The sequence below is a fragment of the Saimiri boliviensis genome, chromosome 6 (genome assembly GCF_048565385.1).
Source record: "Saimiri boliviensis isolate mSaiBol1 chromosome 6, mSaiBol1.pri, whole genome shotgun sequence".
Lineage (NCBI taxonomy): Eukaryota > Metazoa > Chordata > Mammalia > Primates > Cebidae > Saimiri > Saimiri boliviensis.
In genome coordinates this window covers 85,690,312-85,708,761 of record NC_133454.1, presented here as the reverse complement: position 1 = coordinate 85,708,761, position 18,450 = coordinate 85,690,312, and the positions used below count along the sequence as shown (strand labels likewise).

At 35.6% G+C, this 18,450-nt stretch overlaps 1 protein-coding gene across 33 annotated transcripts in view; it reads left to right on the top strand.

Moving 5' to 3' along the window:
- SOX6 (SRY-box transcription factor 6) overlaps positions 1 to 18,450 on the top strand; it is a 785,339-nt gene that overhangs the window by 684,427 nt on the left and 82,462 nt on the right. For 32 of the 33 annotated variants that reach the window (XM_074401148.1, XM_074401147.1, XM_074401149.1 and 29 more), the window contains one exon: positions 16,753 to 16,902. In XM_074401148.1, the coding sequence (XP_074257249.1) occupies positions 16,753 to 16,902 (150 nt within the window). The remainder of the gene's footprint in view (positions 1 to 16,752; positions 16,903 to 18,450) is intronic. The other variant, XM_074401141.1, reaches the window with a different exon arrangement.

The window sequence follows — 18,450 nt, the reverse complement described above, 5'->3', positions numbered from 1 at the left end:
TCTTTTAAGAGTGCTGAACACAGGCCCCCAGTATCTTATAGCTTGTAGGGTTTCTGCTGAAAGGTTTGCTATTGGCTTGACAGGGTTCCCTCTGAGATTACATGTTCTTTTTCTCTAGCTGCCTTTAACATTTTTTCTTTCATTTTTCCCTTGGAGAATCTAGTGACTGAATGTCTTGGGGATGGTCATCTGGTACAGTATCTCACAGAGGTTCTCTGCATTTCCTGATTTTGAATGTTGGCCTAGCTAGTGAGGTTGGGAAAATTTTCATGGATGGTATTTTCAAATATGTTTTTCAAGTTGCTTGCTTTCTATTTATCTCTTTCAAAGACATCAAAGAGTCATAGATTTTTTTCTCTTTAGATAATCTCATAGTTATTTGAGGTCTCATTCATTCTTCTTTATTTTTTTTTCTTATTTTTGTCTGACTTAATTATTTTAGAGAAGCAGTCTTGAAGCTCTGAGTTTCCTCAACTTGGTTGATTCTGTTTAATACTTGGAATTATATTATGAAATTCTTCAAGTGAGTTTTTTTCTCTCTCTCTCAGTTCAGTTTGGTTCTTTCTTTAAAAGGCCATTTTCTTTTAACTCTTGTGTCATTTTATTACATTCCTTGATTTCTTGGATTGAGTTTGACTTTCTCCTGAATGTTGATGATCTTTGTTCCTATCCATGTAGAATTCAGAAATGAATTTTGTTTCTGACATTTCAGCCATTTCATCCTGGTTAAGAACCATCACTGGGGAACTAGGGTGATCATTTGGAGATAAGAATGCACTCTGGCTTTTTGAGATGTCAGAGTTCTTACACTGGATCTTTCTCATCTATGTGGGCTGATGTTCCTTCAGTCTTTGAAGTTGCAATCCTTTGAATTTTTTTTTCTTTTCTTTTTCTTTTATCTTTGTAGATGCCCTTGGTGGCTTCATTATGGTATAAGGTGGGTTAAGTTGACTGACTTTGATTCTAGTCAGGGTCTTGAAGGAGCCCCTCCAATTACTGTCTCCATGCCTACATTTCTTTTGTTAGGTGTTCTTGTCCATGGGGGTCCCTCAGGCAGGGATCACAGTTGGCAGACAAGCTGTATCCTTGCCAGCTCAGCCCTAATTTTCTATTTGAGATGCCTGCCCTGCTGTCTGCGTGTTTCCTGGGACATGAGGAAGCTATGGCTGCTGGCTGAGTTCAGGCTGATATGGGGCCACTGGGCCAGAAGCTGGTACTGAGCCCTGTCTGGTAAAGGGAGGTGAAGCAATCTTACTGCTCTCAGGCACCACAACTGTGACCTCTATTGGAGCTGTGGTGCCAGTGCTGATCTTTTCTGGGTCCCAAGGCTTGTAGAAGTCCCCTCGGACTCAAGAGTTGCCCCTGTAAAATGTCTGGGTAGCTCTCTTTCTCAGTCTAGAAGTGTGATGGGAGGAGTATGGGGGTTAGGGGGATACTCCCAGTCTTGCACATGTCCCTCTGGAGAGTGTGACTCCCCCAAGGGGCTCTCACCCTTTCCCATGTTGGAGAGGTTCTCCTGGCTCTGTGTTGAGCCCAGACAGACTGGTACCCAGCTTTACCCCTCTCTGTTCTCTGTGTCCTTCTGTTGCCTTGATGGATCCTGATGTGGTTTTAGAGATGATTGGCCTGCAGGGTCAGTGTTCACTAGCCCTTTTGTTTCCTCTCTGTGAGAGCAGCATGCATGAGCTGCTTCTAGTCTAACATCTTGGCCCCTTCTCCCACATTGTTTATTTACTTACAACTATGTTCCATAAGGAAATGCTCTCCTGAATTCATTCCAAAATAATTGATGCAATTGAAGAATGAATTCCAACTTACTTTTGTAGCAGTGGACTGGGTGATTTGTTATCTGATTTCAGATTTTTTTTTTTTTAAGTTTTTTAGTGTAAGTGCAGGACCTTTGATGTAAGCCTATTTGCCTTTCCTTTCTACAGCTTCTTCTCACCTTCACACAGCCTCTTCCCCATTAGCTCAAAGAGTTTTTAGAGGAGCAAACTACCCAGTGCTTGGACAAATAGGCAAGAGGACCTTTAGCTAGGGAAACACTTCTTTCAATTTATTTTTCTTTACTTGACATTCTTGAGCTGGCTGCAGGGGATAATGAATGAATGAAGTTGGTCCTGGTTCTCATGGCTTACAGTCAACACTTGATCCATTTTTCTTTTGGTTATTGTGGAAAGACAATTGGCAGACATCTCAATGTGGGTGAAAATAAGTCTGCTCTCATCTGAGACTAATTTTTGGCCCTCTATGTATATTTGCATAAACTTTAATTTTAAAAATCTAAAAACACCTTAACATGATTATAATTACCTTAACCTAATTACTATGGTTGCATTTTAAAATATGTACATTTTAAAACAAATATTAAAATAAAATTCCATAACCTAAATCATCCTAGGGTGCCCAAAGATTACTTTATGAGTACATGTAAGGTAAATTTCTCTTTAAGGAGAATGGTAGAAAAAACATTTTTTTCATATACTCCAAACCAGAATTTCTACTATAATGTACAAATTGTATTTGCAGTTCACTAAGAGGATAGAACACAATGAGAAATGAGTTCATATGAACAGTTGACAGGGAAAGTAGGAAACCTTGGTTCTAGATTTCATTCTACCTACTATTCACCAGCTGATATTTTTGTGCATATCACTTTGTCCTAGGCGTGAGCTTTTTTTCATCTGTATCGCAAAGAGATTGCATTAAAATATGTTGTTCACAATTCTTTCTTCTGCTATCATTATATTTTCTAGTGTTTGCAAGAAAATCAGTGCATTACTTGGTGAACCCACATACTTATAACTTTAAGAAGACAGAAACAAAGAAAGATAACTTCCATCTCTGGAGTTCGCCTCTGGAGAAAAGGGTGTGGGCTGAAATGATAGCAATTCCAAGAAGATAGGGGCAAGAATGGATATGAAAGAGGTTTTAATGGTCAGCATTAACAGACCTTTGAAAATGTCAGGCGTTATGTTAGGGGCTAGGGACATGAAGATAAATAAGCCTCTGTCTTTCCAAAAAAATATGGGAAGAAAAAAGAAATTTCATAATTTACACAGAGACAAAGATTGGGCTATGATAGGAGCACAAAGGAGGCACTCGTCAGATTACACTTCAAGGAAAAAGTGATCCTTGAGTTGAAACTGAAATGATGAGTAGAATTATGACAGGCAGGTAGTATTAATAAGAAAGGAAAAAATGATGCAATAGACAAATATGCAGGAGTGGCAAGGAGACTGACTTGGAAATAAACGTAATATGTAGGAGTGGGAGTAGTAGTTCTTCCCCTCTTCCTGCTCTCTCCCCCTATCCCTGCAGCCAGTTTTCTTTGGTCTCAAACATTAGGAGTGTAGCTGAACAAGTACCTTCTATGCTGAAAAAAGGGACTTCAGTTCTTTCTTTCCTTAAAATCACAGCTGTATTTCCTGGATCATTTTGTTGACATTGGAGATTTATGAAAAGTAAAAGTATTTGTGATCTCTTTCAAATAATTATTTGAAGCTTTCTCCTCAACATTCCTTCAGTCTGTAATGACTTATTATGGACACACTTTTTTTTCTCTTTGGTGAACAAGCACTGTATTAGGCTGCTTAATTACACATGTCTCTGCTTCCACCTTCTCACAGCTGAACTGGTCCAGCTTTATATTATGCCTTGATTGGTAGGCAAAGAAATGGCTGTCAGCTTTATTTGAGTAGGTAGCAAAACCCAGGATATCCCTGGAGAACAAAACTAGGCTTGGGGCCTGGTGTTAGGCAGCATCAATCAAATGAACGATGACATATCCTTAGGGATGTCTCCCTACCCTACCCTATCCTACCCTATCCTACCCTACCCTACTCGTTTCACCCAACTTCTATTGCCACTTTGAATGATGTCTGTTACACTAGAATAGGGTCTGTTATAGGGAAACTTGGCTAGGCCTGGGGTTCCCTGATGTTTTCTGGAACCATAGCAAATGGGGATAAATATAAGGATAAGAGATAACATCTTTCAGTAGCACTGATTGAATCTGTTTCTGTAAAATAGTATTTTTTTCCTTCTATTCCTTTCTTTATCCTCTACAAATAGAAAGGTTGTATTTGAAGGAGAATTTTTTTTTATTTAAATTTAAATTTTTGTGGGCACATAGTAGGTGAGTATATGTATGGGATACAGGAAATGTTTTGATGTGGATATACAATGCCTAATAATCACAGCCTATATATAATGTGGGGTATCCATCCCTTCAAGTATTTATCCTCTGTGTTACAAACAACCCAGTTACACTCTTTTCATTATTTTTAAATGTACATTTAAATTATTATTGACTTGTATTTGTCCATCCTCATGCTGCTAATAAAGACCTGTCTGAGACTGGGTAATTTATAAAGAAGAAGAGGTTTAATGGACTCAGAGTTCCACATGGTTGGGAGGCCTCACAATCATGGCAGAAGGTGAAGAAAGAGCAAAGGCATGTCTTACATGGTGGCAGGCAAGAAAGTGTGTACAGGGGAAGTCTTCTCTATAAAACCATCAGATCTCCTGAAACTTATTCACTATCATGAGAACAGCACAGAGAATCCTCCCCCTGCCATCTTTCAATTACCTCTAACCAGGTCCCTCCTACAACATATAGGGATTATGGGAACTACAATTCAAGATGACATTTAGGTGGGAACACAGCCAAACCATATCATTTTGCCCCATTCCCTCCTAAATCTCATGTTCTCACATTTCAAAACATAATCATGCCTTTTCAGCAGTCCCCCAAAGTCTTAACTCATTCCAGCATTAACCCAAAAGTCCAAGTCCAAAGTCTCACTTGAGATAAAACGAGTTTCTTCTGCCTGTGAGCCTGTAAAATCAGAAGCAAGTTAGTTCATTCTTTAATACAATGGGGGTACAGGCATTGGGTAAATTTACCCATTCCAAATGGGAGAAATTGGCCAAAAGGAAGGGGCTACAAGCCCCATGCAAGTCTGAAAACCAGCAGGGCAGTCAGATCATAAAGGTCCAAAATGATCTTTGACTCCATGTCTCATATCTGGGTCATGCTGATGCAAGATGTGGGCTCCCATGGCCTTGGACATGACTATAGTCACCCTGTTGAGATATCAAATTAGTTCTTATTCATTCTTTCTATTTATTTGTACCTATTAACCATCCCTACCTCCCCTGGATCTCCCATTATCCTTCCCAGCCTCCAGTAACCATTCATCTACTCTATATCTTCATGAGTTCAAGTGTTTCGATTTTTAGATCCAGAAATAAGTGAGAACACATGATGTTTGTCTCTCTGTGCCTGGCTTATTTCCCTTAGCATAATGACCTCCAATTCCATCCATGTTGTTACAAATGACAATCTCATGTTTTTATGCCTGAATAGTGCTCCATCGTGTATAAGTACCACATTTTCTTTATTCATTTATGTGTTATGGACACTTAGATTGCTTCCAGACTTTGGTTATTGCAAACAGTGCTGCAACAAACATGGGGATGCAGATATCTCTTTGATATGCTGATTTCCTTTCTTTTAGGTATATACTAGCAGTGGGATTGCTAGATCATATGGTAATTCTAGTTTTAGTTTTTTCAGGAACCTCCAAATTGTGCTCCATGGTGGTTGTAAAATTTACATTCTCACCAACAGTGTACGAGGATTTTAATGTCTTTGCCAGAATTTGTTATTGACTACCTTTTGGATATAAGACATTTTAACTGGGGTGAGATGATAATGTCGTTGTAGTTTTGATTTGCATTTCTCTGACTAGTGATGTTGAACACTTTTTTTATATGCCTAATTGCCATTTGTATGTCTTTTTTTGAGAAATGTCTATTCAAATCTTTTACCCATAATTTAATTGGATTAATAGATTTTTTTTCCAAAGAGTTGTTTGAGCTCCTTATATATTCTAGTTATAAATCCCTTGCCAGATGGGTAGTTTGCAAACATTCTCTCCCATTATGGCTATTGTCTCTTCACTTCGTTGATTGTTTCCTCTGCTGTGAAGAAGCTTTTTAAGTTCTGCACTTTGATTCTATTTGTCCATTTTTGCTTTGGTTGCCTATTCTTGTGGGATATTACTCAAGAAATCTTTGCCCAGACAAATGTTCTGGAGAGTTTCCTCAATGTTTACTTGGAGTAGTTTCATAGTTCAAAGTCTTAGACTCAGGTTTCAATCCATTTTGATTTTTGTGTAAGGCTAGTGATGGGGTCTAGTTTCATTTTCTCCATATGAATATCCAGTCTTTCCATCTCCATTTATTGAAGACAGATTTCCCCAGTGTATGTTCTTGGCAGCTTTGTTAAACAATGAGTTCACTGTAGGTATGTGAATTTGTTTCTGGATTCTTTATTCTGTTCCATTGGTCTATGTATCTGTTTTTATGCCAGTACTATGCTATTTTGCTTACTATAGCTCTGCAGTGTAATTTGAAGTCACGTAATGTGATTCCTCCAGTTTTGTTCCTTTTGCATAGGATAGCATTTGCTAATCTGGGTCTTTTGTGATTTCATGTAAGTTTTAGGATTTTTTTTTCTATTACTGTGAAGAATGTCATTAGTATTTTGATATGGATTGCTTGAATCTGTAGATTGCTTTCGGTAGTACATACATTTTAACAATATTGATTCTTCCAATTCCTGAACACAGAGTATCTTCCCATTTTTTGATATCCTTGTCATTTTCTTTCGTCAATGTTTTATAGTTTTTCTTATAGAGATATTTTACTTTTTTAGTTAATTTTTAGGTATTTAATTTCATTTGTGGCTATTGCAAGTGGCATTACTTTTTAATTTCTTTTTCAGATTGTTCACTGGTGGCATATAGAAATGATACTGATTTTTACATGGTGATTTTGTATCCTGCTACTTTACTGGGTTTGTTTATCAGTTCTAATAATATTTTTTTGTAGAGTTTTCAGGTTTTTCCAAATATAAGAACATATCATCTGCAAACAGGATGCAAAAGGATAATTTGACTTCATGCTTTTCATTCAGATGTCCTTTGTTTTTTCCCCTTGTCTGATTTTTCTAGCTGGGACTTCCAGTACTATGTTGAGAAAGTGTTGAAAGTGAACATCTTTGTCATGTTCCAGATCTTAGAGAAAAGGACTTTAGTTTTTTTGAAGTCTCACCTGAGACAAGGCAATTTTCTTTTGCCTATGATGCTGTAAAATCAGAAGCAAGTTAGTTAATTCCTTGATACAATGAGGGTAAAGGCATTGGATAAATTCACCCATTCCAAATGGGAGAAATTGTCCAAAAAGAAGGGACTAGAAGCCTCATGCAGTATAATATTAGCTGTGTGTCTGAAATATATGGCTTTATTATATTGAGGTATAGTTCTTCTATCTCCAATTTTGTTTAACAGGGTTTTTTAATCATGGAAGGATGTTGAATTTTATCAATGCTTTTCCAGCATCAGTTGAAATGATCATATGATTTTTGTCCTTCATTCTGTTGATATGATGTATTACATTGATTGCTTTGTATATGTTGCACTGTCCTTGCATCCCAGGGATAAATCCCACTTGGTCATGGTGAATGATCTTTTTAACAAATTGTCAAACTTATTTTGCTAGTATTTTGTTGAGGATTTTTGCATCAATATTCATCAGAGATATTGACCTATAGTTTTGTTATATATATATATATATATCTTTGTCTGGTTCTGGTATCAGAGTAATACTGGCCTTGCAGAACGAGTTTGGTAGTATTCTGAGAGATGACTTTTATTTCTTTCTTTCTGGGGTAGATTCTGGCAGGTTACTTAAGTCCTTTCTAAATTGAAATGACAAAGCACAGGATAATCTATTCCAAAAAGAATTTGATATGTAAAGTTGTGCCTCCTATTTTAATGTTGGTTTTTGTATACTGGAGTATACTGGTGCCAATTTAAAGGCCCCTCAATTCCCATTTTGTCAAGCTCTCCTATGTCTACCTATACTCTGCATAGTTCTTTTTTTTACCTTATCAGTCTTTAAAAAATTAAAGTAGGTTTAATTTTTTTAGGGGTTTTCTACTGTGGTTCGAAGATTTGGAGAAGGGCATTGTCTAGATCAAATTGAGACACTTATTCCTTGAAGATGACTGGTGTTGCTGTTACCTCTTTTTTGACCGTTTGAAGATTTTGAAATGCCACTTTAGAGAGTAACAGTAAGACATTTGAAAATATAGTTTTCTATTTGAGAGCTTAGAATAGCAATCACATCAGAATCTTTCTTCTCCTTGGACAGTGATCATTGTCTAGTGGCTAGAAACAAGAAATTGGCTTAATTGTGGCTCACTGTGTATCTTATTTAAAATAACTTCATTTTAAAAGCAGAAAGAATACAGGCTTAAAAGTAAGATTGACTAAAATGGGTAATAATTTCTATCTTATATAATTATTGTGAAGATTAAATAAAATAATAAATATCAAATATCCAGCACAGTGCCTCACTGAGTTTAGTTCTCAATGTATATTTGTTAAATTAACACATAAATGAATAGGAGTGATTATTGGAAAACTATATAACTGGTTATGTGGCTACGTGAAAATCATGTTTATAACGAGAAAAGGCCTTATACTTTGTCTGTGTGCTACTCTCTTTTAGAGATCCTAAATGATTGTATCATAGAAAGCAAGTATATAAATATATATTTCACATTATGTAAATAAGTTGCATTGTGACACCACTCATTATAATGTGACATCAATTTGGCTGTATTTGGACAAAGCATGCTTTTCTTTTCAAATACAATCATGGTATAACATCACTCTCTGACACAATACATTTCTTAGGTACTTCTATAGACCATTATGTGTACTGGCAGGCACTAAAGAGTTTCACCACAAGGCTGAGTCTGATTGGTAGGACCTACTGCTTTGGGTTGACTCTAAACAGGCTTGGTTATTAAAGTGTCACTAAGATCCAAATGGAAGATAGATTTATCTTCAGAGTTAGCCACAGAACACAAAGGAGTGCAAATACTACTACAAGTATCAGGTATTTGTGGATTGGTGAGAACTTCACATAACTTTCTTAATCCAATTTATTTAAAAGGTTGGTCAAATTTATCAATACTGGAAATGTACTTGGAAGGTACAAAAGTCGGCTAATTTTATATCCATTTCTACTTTTAAGTGATACAGATTCTAGTAATGTTGAAGTGATAGCTGGAGAGTTCTTCTTCTAGCTCCAATACTAATTACATGATCTTGAGCAAGCTACTTGCTAGATCTTCGCTCATTGAGAAAATAAGGAAGTCAGACTAGACTAAATGATTTGTTAATGCCCTTTCAGTTCTATGAGTCAAATATGTGATTGTTCAGCTTAGCAAAATGTTAATGCTATCTACTTTATTAAAGCTGCCAGTAATAATGGTGGAACATTTTAATCCATAACAAAAAAATAATTTCTTAAAGTACTTCTATAAAATATAACTAATTCTATAATTTTCTAAACATATTTAGCTAGGTTTATTTTTACGTATATACACTGCAGGTCTTTTGTGTATCTTGGACAAAGAAACAATGCAATATCCTAAACAATCAGTGAGCATTTTTCAAAATTGAAACAGAAAAAAATCTGTATTTAGACTAAAACAGTCTTCACTGAAGTTTAAATGTTTATGAGACTTTGAACTAAGTTCGTCATAAGCTTTACTATATTGTTGATTTTTAAACCTCAACTATGTTTACAAATGAATATTCATTATTATCATCATTATGACTGTGAACTATGATCTGAGAGTTATATGTGGGATGATATTTTTCGTAGACCTTTATTTAATAGTTAATCAGAGTTTAACGTTTTCCCTTCTTAAACCATTAGTCTGCAAAGAAATTTTCTAACTAAAGCTATTTTATTAGAATAACTAGTTTTTTTTTTTGTTTTTTTTTTTTTTTTTGAGACGGAGTTTCGCTCTTGTTACCCAGGCTGGAGTGCAATGGCGCGATCTCGGCTCACCGCAACCTCCGCCTCCTGGGCTCAGGCAATTCTCCTGCCTCAGCCTCCTGAGTAGCTGGGATTACAGGCACGTGCCACCATGCCCAGCTAATTTTTTGTATCTTTAGTAGAGACGGGGTTTCACCATGTTGACCAGGATGGTCTCGATCTCTCAACCTCGTGATCCACCCGCCTCAGCCTCCCAAAGTGCTGGGATTACAGGCTTGAGCCACCGCGCCCGGCTATAACTAGGTTTTTTTTAAATTCTTTGAAAAAAGGATGCAGTAGCATTTAAAGAAACTTTATGTAAGTAACTAGACTGAGAAGAAAAAAATGGTAGTGCTCATTAGTTATGGCTCAAACAGTATAATTTGTATTAGAAAAGTTTAAGGCAGTTTGCAGAAATATTCTCCCCTTCTGTAGATTGTCTGTTCACTCTGTTGGTTCATTATTTTGCTGTGCAGAAGCTTTTTAGTTTAACATAGTCTCATTTATCTATTTTCGTATTTGTTTCTTGTGAGTTTGGGGCGTCAGTTATTAATTCTTTGCCTAAACCAATGCCCAGAAGAGTTTCCCCTAGGTCTTCTTCTGGTAGTTTTATAGTTTCAATCTTACACTTACGTCTTTCATCCATCTTGAGTTGAATTTTGTATATGGGGAGAGATAGGCATTCAGTCTCATTCTTCTGAATATAGCAATTTAATTTTCCCAGCATCATTTATTGAAAATAGTGTCATTTTGCCAATACATGTTCTCATCAACTTTGTCAAAGATCAGTTGGCTGTAAGTATTTGGCTTTATTTCTGAGTTCTCTCTTCTATTCCATTGATCTACATGTCTATTTTTACTCAAGTACCATACATACTATAGCCTTGTAGTATAATTTGAAGTCAGGTAATGTGATGCTTTCAGCTTTGTTCTTTTTGCTTAGGATTGCCTTGGCTCTTGGGGCTCTTTTTAGTTGCATATGAATTTTTGGATTGTTTTTTCTAATTTTTCTAAAAATGACATTGGCATTTTTATAGAGATTAAACTGAATCTGTAGATTGTTTGGGACAGTATGATCATTTTAAAGATACAAATTATTCTGATTCATGACCATCAGATATAAATGTTTTTCCATTTGTTTATGTCATCTACAATTTCTTTCCTCAGTGTATAGTTTTCCTTGTACAAATTTTTCACCTCCTTGGTTAAATATATTCCTAAGTATTTTTCTTTTGTAGCTATTGTAACTGGAATTGCCTTCTTTCTTTGGTTTTCAGCTAAATTGTATTTGGTGTCTAGAAATGCTGCTACTGGTTAGTGAGGCAATTGTTACTAAGTAGCTATCTAGTCAAAGTTTTAGCACGCTACTTCAAAGGATTAATTTCATGTGAAACAGTATGATTAAACTGGGACTGAATTTTTGCCTTTTGTTTTTAACCTTAACATCATAAAATTGTTCATTGCATATATAGTAAATATAAGGATATACCACTTATGTTGCCTCATTTATAGACACTGTCTTTCCTTCCTAATATGCAATGATTTTATATAGTGTGTAATTCAGAAACTATTGATTGAGTGTCTATTATTTGCAAGGTACCGTTCATGGTGCTAAGCATTCAAAAATTATTAGGTAGATCATACCTTCAATGAGCTTACAGTGTATCAAGCAGGATAAGATACATTTGCACAACTACACGTAAAGCTTAAAATAGTGATAAGGACCACAATGAAAGTGCAAATCAAGTGCTAAGGATTTATATTTTATGTCTCCTTTAGAGCTATGTGTTTTGAAGCCTCCTCAGGCCCTAACACAGAGCCTTGCACATGGAACAAATTCAACCAATGGTAGTTTAGAGGGTGAGCTGTGAAATTATTTTGTAAGTTTATACCTATTCAATGAATGACATTCACATTATTCAAGACAAATTTAAAATATTCAATCTGAAGAGAATGATATTTAAACTAAAATCACATGTTTTGTTAGATGGAATATGGATATTTTAATTTTTGTGAATACCTTCTGTCTTTTCATTGGACTCCATTTTCTGATTTTTATTTCAAGACTTATTCTACTAAATCTCACCTGATATCCTACTGTCCAGTTACCCAGCTTTGAAAAGGGTTATGGAATGTGGCAGTACCTCTTCTTCTCTCTAATACATCAGTAATCACAACTCACAAGAACCTGCTTTAAGGAATCTCAGAGTTTATGTGGTCTTGCCTTTCTTGGGTACAACTCACTTAAAAGAGTTATAAAATAAATTATTATCAGAGATTTAGAAGAAGCAATTAACACTACTCTTTTCCTGAAAAGTAACTGTGTTATTCATTCAATCTAAAGGATTCGTAGTCACCTTTTTTGAAAAGCATAGACTTGTTTCCAGAAATGTGGGTGTGGTTTTTTTTTTTTTTTTTTTTTTTTTTGCATTTTTCACTATTTCAAATTTCCTAAAGGACTCAAAATAGAGTAAAATTCATTTGGTCTTTTGAATTACTGAGGTAAAAATGATGGCATAAATTATATCTAATGACTCAGCATCTCTAAGATTTCATGACTTTAATACTCATAGTAGGATATATTGGTTATGATACCAGCTACAGTACTATATTGCCAACATGTTTTTGTCTCTTAACCATCTTGACTCCATTCAATACAGAACTTTTCTTCACTGCCTTAATCCAAGCAGACATTTTCAGAAGCTTGACCTGTCTCCATTTTGAAGACATCTGGCTGAATTTCAAAGGAAAATGATACAGCAGAGTAAAACAGAAACCAAAAGATGCCCCCATCACTTTGCCTAAGTGCTGGCAATTTGACTGAGTCTGCTTGTGAATTTTCTTGCCACTGAGTCATTGCATACAGAATTATAAAACTTTAATTTCTTTAGAGGCTTGTTATATTAGAAAAATTGTTCCAAAGAAAGCAACAATCATGACATAAGCACATCTGGCTCTTGCAAATTATTCTTTATTAAGCTTTCATTTAATTACATGTGCTGAAAGGTCTGTTTTTGATTACTGTAATTTTTTTTATTTGTCCATCTGAATGATAGTAATGCTGGAAATTACATACGAACCACCTGTTTTTTCTCCCTTAGTAATATGACAAAGTTTGAGCTATTTTCTCTCTTGTTGATAGTCTAGGAAGCTTTCTATTTATTATGAGAGAAATGTGACCATCAAGGTAATGGCTTAATTTTGATTATAAGAAGAAAAGAAAATATTTGAACAAAGTTTTCAGGTATTAAATAGTGTTAAGATTGGAGTGTCTGACTTCTGGTTAACCATAGCAGATTAGCGTATTCATTTATTGTTAGTTTCATCCAAATCCTAATAAACTGATGGTTAAGAATTATGGGTGTAAACTTTCAAGTAGAAATGGAAAGAGAAGACAAAAAAAATTGGAATATGAGAAATGGATAGATGAGTTATAACTGTCTTAGCAGAAAAGAGAAAGCTGATACCCAAGCTTTAGGAGTGTAAAGCCAAAAAGAATCAAGCCCAATTGCGAACTGAACCTTTAAAATGCTTAGGAATTGAAGGCATCGTGTATCATTAAAGGAACAGTTGTAAGAGGTGGAACTGTCAACAGGATGACTGGTTGAAAATAGATATAAGATGATCCCTCCTTAACCTCATGCAACCTGGTAACTACCATCCCTGCCTTCTCCCTCCCAGCCCCATGAGCACATAACCTGGCAGAAGCAGCTGGAGATTTATTCTCTTGAGAAGTTGAACTTGAGAGGTTTATGTCTTGGGACATCAGGCATAGCTGAGAATGAGTGATGGTGCCATGGTGAAAACCAGGGTGTCTGTAGGATAGACCAGACTGTGAGATCCTTCTCTTGCTTGGCTCATGTAATGATGGCATGCAAGTCTATACACAAATCAAGGCAAGAATTTGAAGACACTTCTCTAAAAAATGGTCTAGTCTAAGACATTTGGGATTCCCCAATGAAAAAGCAGACTTTCTGTGTCATTACCTTATGCTGAAGCCCATCAATCAGTAAGTCTACCCCATACTTAGACCTTCTGGTCAGCTTTTGAGTACATTGCTCTTATATATGAATAAACAGTCAGCGAACACCAGACACTTTAGAAAAGCCCCTAATAGAAAAACTCAAAGACATTGGAAGAAAAGAGTGGCAACAATGTAGAAAACATTAATATTGTCAAACAGAATAGAGAACAGGATGCTATGAAAAGAAGCAATCAGAAAATAAGAGTACCTTTAAAATATAATGGCAGAAACTTTAAAACATTTAGAGAAGTTTTGGAAGATGAAGTTGTGAAAAAATCTGTCATAGAGTGTAACAAAAGGTCAGAGTAACAAACAGAAGGAAAAATAAGAAAAAAAGAGAGTTGATACACATGTACCCCCAAACCTAAAATGCAATAAAAAAATAATAATAATATTAATAAAAGGTTTGGCAAAAAAAAAGTTTCCTAGAATTGAAAGACGTGAGTTTGGATTGAAAAGCCTGACTGGGTGTTCAGGACAATGAATATAAAAGTCAACAGAAGGCTATAATAGTGAAATTTCAAAACATTCTGTGGAAAGGGAAGATCCTGATGCTTTCAGAGGAGAAAATAGATTGCATATAAAGGATCAGGAATCAAAATAATGTCAGGCTTCCTTAGTAAGAAGAATAGGAATACAGCAGATCAATATCTTTGGAATTCTGAGGCAGAATTATTTTCAACTTAGAATTCTGTACAGTCAATCTACAGTCAGGTGAGAAGAATATAATAACATTTTCCAGAAATGTTAATTCCTAAATAATTAATCTCACATTCACCTTTCTCAGGAAGTGCTTGGAGCATATGCTCTACCAAAATAAGAGCATGACCAAAATGTACAGTGCACAGCCTCCGCAGGCAGGCACGATGACTTTCATTTCCTTACCCTGGTCTTCCTTATCTCACCTGTTCTGTGGAGTCCATTCCCTTCAATTCATTTAACGGTTTAACTGGTATTTTTTTGCCTTATTTGTAATTGCTTATAAATGTTACATTCTTACCTACATATAACTAAAAGGGAAGAAAACATGATACCCAGGAAACAAGGGCAGTTAACTAAAAGGGAAGAAAACTTGATACCCAGGAAACAAGAACATCAGTACAGGAGAGGCAAAAGGAATTCCAAGTGCCATAGATCTGCAGTAGGTAGGCCTGAGGAATAAATTAGTTCAGATTGGAGCAAGAAGATTGAGAATTCCAGGAAGGATGTCTCCAAGGGAAAACAGGATTCACAGATTACCTGATATATTCAATTACACTGCGTAGAGTTTGCTGATTTCAGTGAGTTTGAGAATTAGTGATAGTTACATAAAAATTATGAAAACAAAATGTGAGGTAAATATTAAATCTAACAAAATTAAAAGTTAAGAAAGAGAAAATTAAGTATAGTTTACTACAGAGCTAGTATCTTCATAAAATAAAACAGTAAACACTAATTTTAAAATTTGTGATATTAACATTAAGAGATTGGAGAGTGAAGCATTGGAGCACATGTGGCGTTCAGTGTATGAAAGTGAACCTTTCATTTTCCTTTATATGTAGATAAGAATGTAACATTTATAAGCACTTACAAATAAGGCAAAAAATACCAGTTAAACCATTAAATGAATTGAAGGGAATGGACTCCACAGAACAGGAGGTGAGATAAGGAAGACCAGGGTAAGGAAATGAAGGTCATCATGCTTGGCTGTGGAAGCTGTGCACTGTACATTTTGGTCATGCTCTTTTCGTTGTTATTGTTTTGGTGTTTTTGTTTTTTTAAACCTTAAAGTACTATTTAACTTGTAAAGCTATATATAAGAATGACTTTAATAAAAATGAAAATTATATGAAAAGAGGTTAGCCCACCTGTCTTTCCATTTTTGGCCTTAATTTAGTGAAATCAACATATTTTCAGATTGATAATTTAAAGATTCATAACATCAGGGTGTCTGCTTATCATGTCTCAGAGAAGAGGAACCATTTTAAGCTGATAAGTAATAAGTAATAAGCTGATGAGTAATAAGATCATTGGTTTGCCAAAGAGAACTGTAGAAAATACTTGAGAAAAGACCTTGAAACAGCAGTGATAATATGATGAAGATAAATGTCGAGTTCCAGGCAAAGGCAGAACCTGAGAAGAGAAGTGTGGTGATCTGTTTGGAAGCATGAAGGAAGCACTTTGTTAGCTGGTTTGGGTTCAGAGAAGCTTGACTTAAAAAAAAAATGCTACCAATCTGGCCATATTCTCTTGAGGATTATGTTATATGCTGCCTAGTAGTAAGACCCTGGGTAAACAATGACTGCCATTGGACCTTAGTGGCTTTGAGGACAGCACTTATCATTCAGAAGGATCAGAATACCAAGAGAGGCATAGTCAGTGCCGAATAATAATGATGCAGTTCTTCTAAGAATCCTTAAAAATGTTCAGGTTAGTTTTGTAATTCATGAATATTGATATTACATGAGTGGACATCCCAGACATTTAAATAACTTTTATTAAAGATTTTAAGCATTAAAAAGCATCTTAGAGACTACTTACTCAAATTCCTTTTTGTACAATTTAAAAAAATAAACAACAGACCCTGAATTCTAAAGAAATCAAATTCTTTGTCCAGGGTCATAAAGTTGTTGCTAGAAGGACCAGGAACAGAACTGTGGCTCCCTTACCAGTTTTCTTTCTTTCTGTTATATTATTTTCCTTCTCTTAGTTTCCTTTTTTAAAAATAGTGAGAAAGAAATTACAAGACTGTCTGAGAAATCTAACAATATGGTAAGTCTTTTTTTGAAACTCAATTTCAGCTGCATTTAAAGAGATCAATGTTTGTCTTCCCTGTTTTGCAGCAGCTCTATGCCGCTCAGCTGGCCAGCATGCAGGTGTCACCTGGAGCAAAGATGCCATCAACTCCACAGCCACCAAACACAGCAGGGACGGTCTCACCTACTGGGATAAAAAATGAAAAGAGAGGGACCAGCCCTGTAACTCAAGTTAAGGTACTCGCCTTGCAGGATTGTGGAAACAGCTCAGAAAAACAGTTTCACAAGAAAGGTAGCAAAGCAGGCTATGTTGCGCATAAACAGCAGGAAACATAGCAACATAAAGCAACCCCAAAATGTCCCTCTTTATGGTAAATTTCATGATTGAGCATTGAGAAACAGGTGTTTCCCTTTTGATAACAATAGTGCCATATTGTGAGATCTTTACCTCAATCTGCAAACTCACTTCTCAAGAGTTTTCCCCTTTTGGATTCTGGCTTTTATTTTTTAATGTTCATTGGCATGAATGGCCATAATTTTATTGCCAGTCTTTGTCATGTACTTGTGGTACTTCTCTCCATGTTTCTTAAACAGGGAGGGAATTAACTTATAGGACCAGACAATTGGGATCTTGAAACCTTAGGTTTAAAAAGAAGTACAAAATGGAATTTGATGCTGGACTCTGTATGGTTTGTTGATGAAGATCTCTCCTTCAAAACTAGTTATAAATTTGGCCTTTAGGGAATGAGTTGTCATTGCCTAATAATGCTTTTGCTGCCATATAGTTGTGTTAGGATAAACAGGCTTTCGCAAATTATGCCTGGGACATTAATAAATGTCTTTTCTCACTAATTTTCGGTGTCTTGAAACTGTGCAGCCAGGAGGCACTTGGCGACAGAGGGAAATTGATGAGCCACTGCAATTTTGTGCTGCAGCTGGTACCCATAGGTGGTGCTTGTTGGTTTTATGATTGCAGTTACTTTCTATATTGAATTATCAAATTCAAACAGAGAAACAATTGTTTTGTATAATTGACTTATCTACTTGGAGGAGTATGCTAAGTACAAATGCTTTATTGTAATGTGATAAAAGTACTGCATTTGAAGAAATTTTGCAATTATTAAATCTTCACAAGGGAAACAGCTGAAACCAACAAAACTAAGCGTCAGATGCTATACAGTCACTGAAATTGTTGTTTTCTAAAATTTGCATATAGTAATATTGAGATTCCAGAAAGTAAAAGTGGATCCCAAATACCAAAGATCAAGAAAAGTGAAAATCATTAAGAGAGATAGTTCTGTCTGTGTTCTATCCAAAGGAATTAATTTAATGCCACCTATTCTTTAGATTCTTTAAAGAAACAGGTGAACATTTATGGTCTGTTGTTTGAAATATTGAGATATTACAATAGGAAGTTTACATGTAATAAGACAGAATCACGTATGGAAACAGAGTATTTTATGTTCCCAGAGTTTGTGTTTGTGAATAAGTCAGAACACTCCAACTCAAACCAAGGCACTTTGCTTATTCGTGGTTGTTGAAGTATCAAACATCAGTGACTTGAGCTATTGAGTATTAAATATTTTAACATAAAGAAGTCATTTTATAAGTAAGTTTACCAACTGGAACTGCACCAAACCAAGTCTTTACTGGATGAGTAAAATGTTCCTTGGTTAAATTCAAATTTATATCTGCTTTTACCGCTCCCTCTTTGTGGGCCAGCTGAATTTTATTACTCATTTGACCACATGCAAATTCCTAGGGAGCTCTCTGGGTAATTTGACT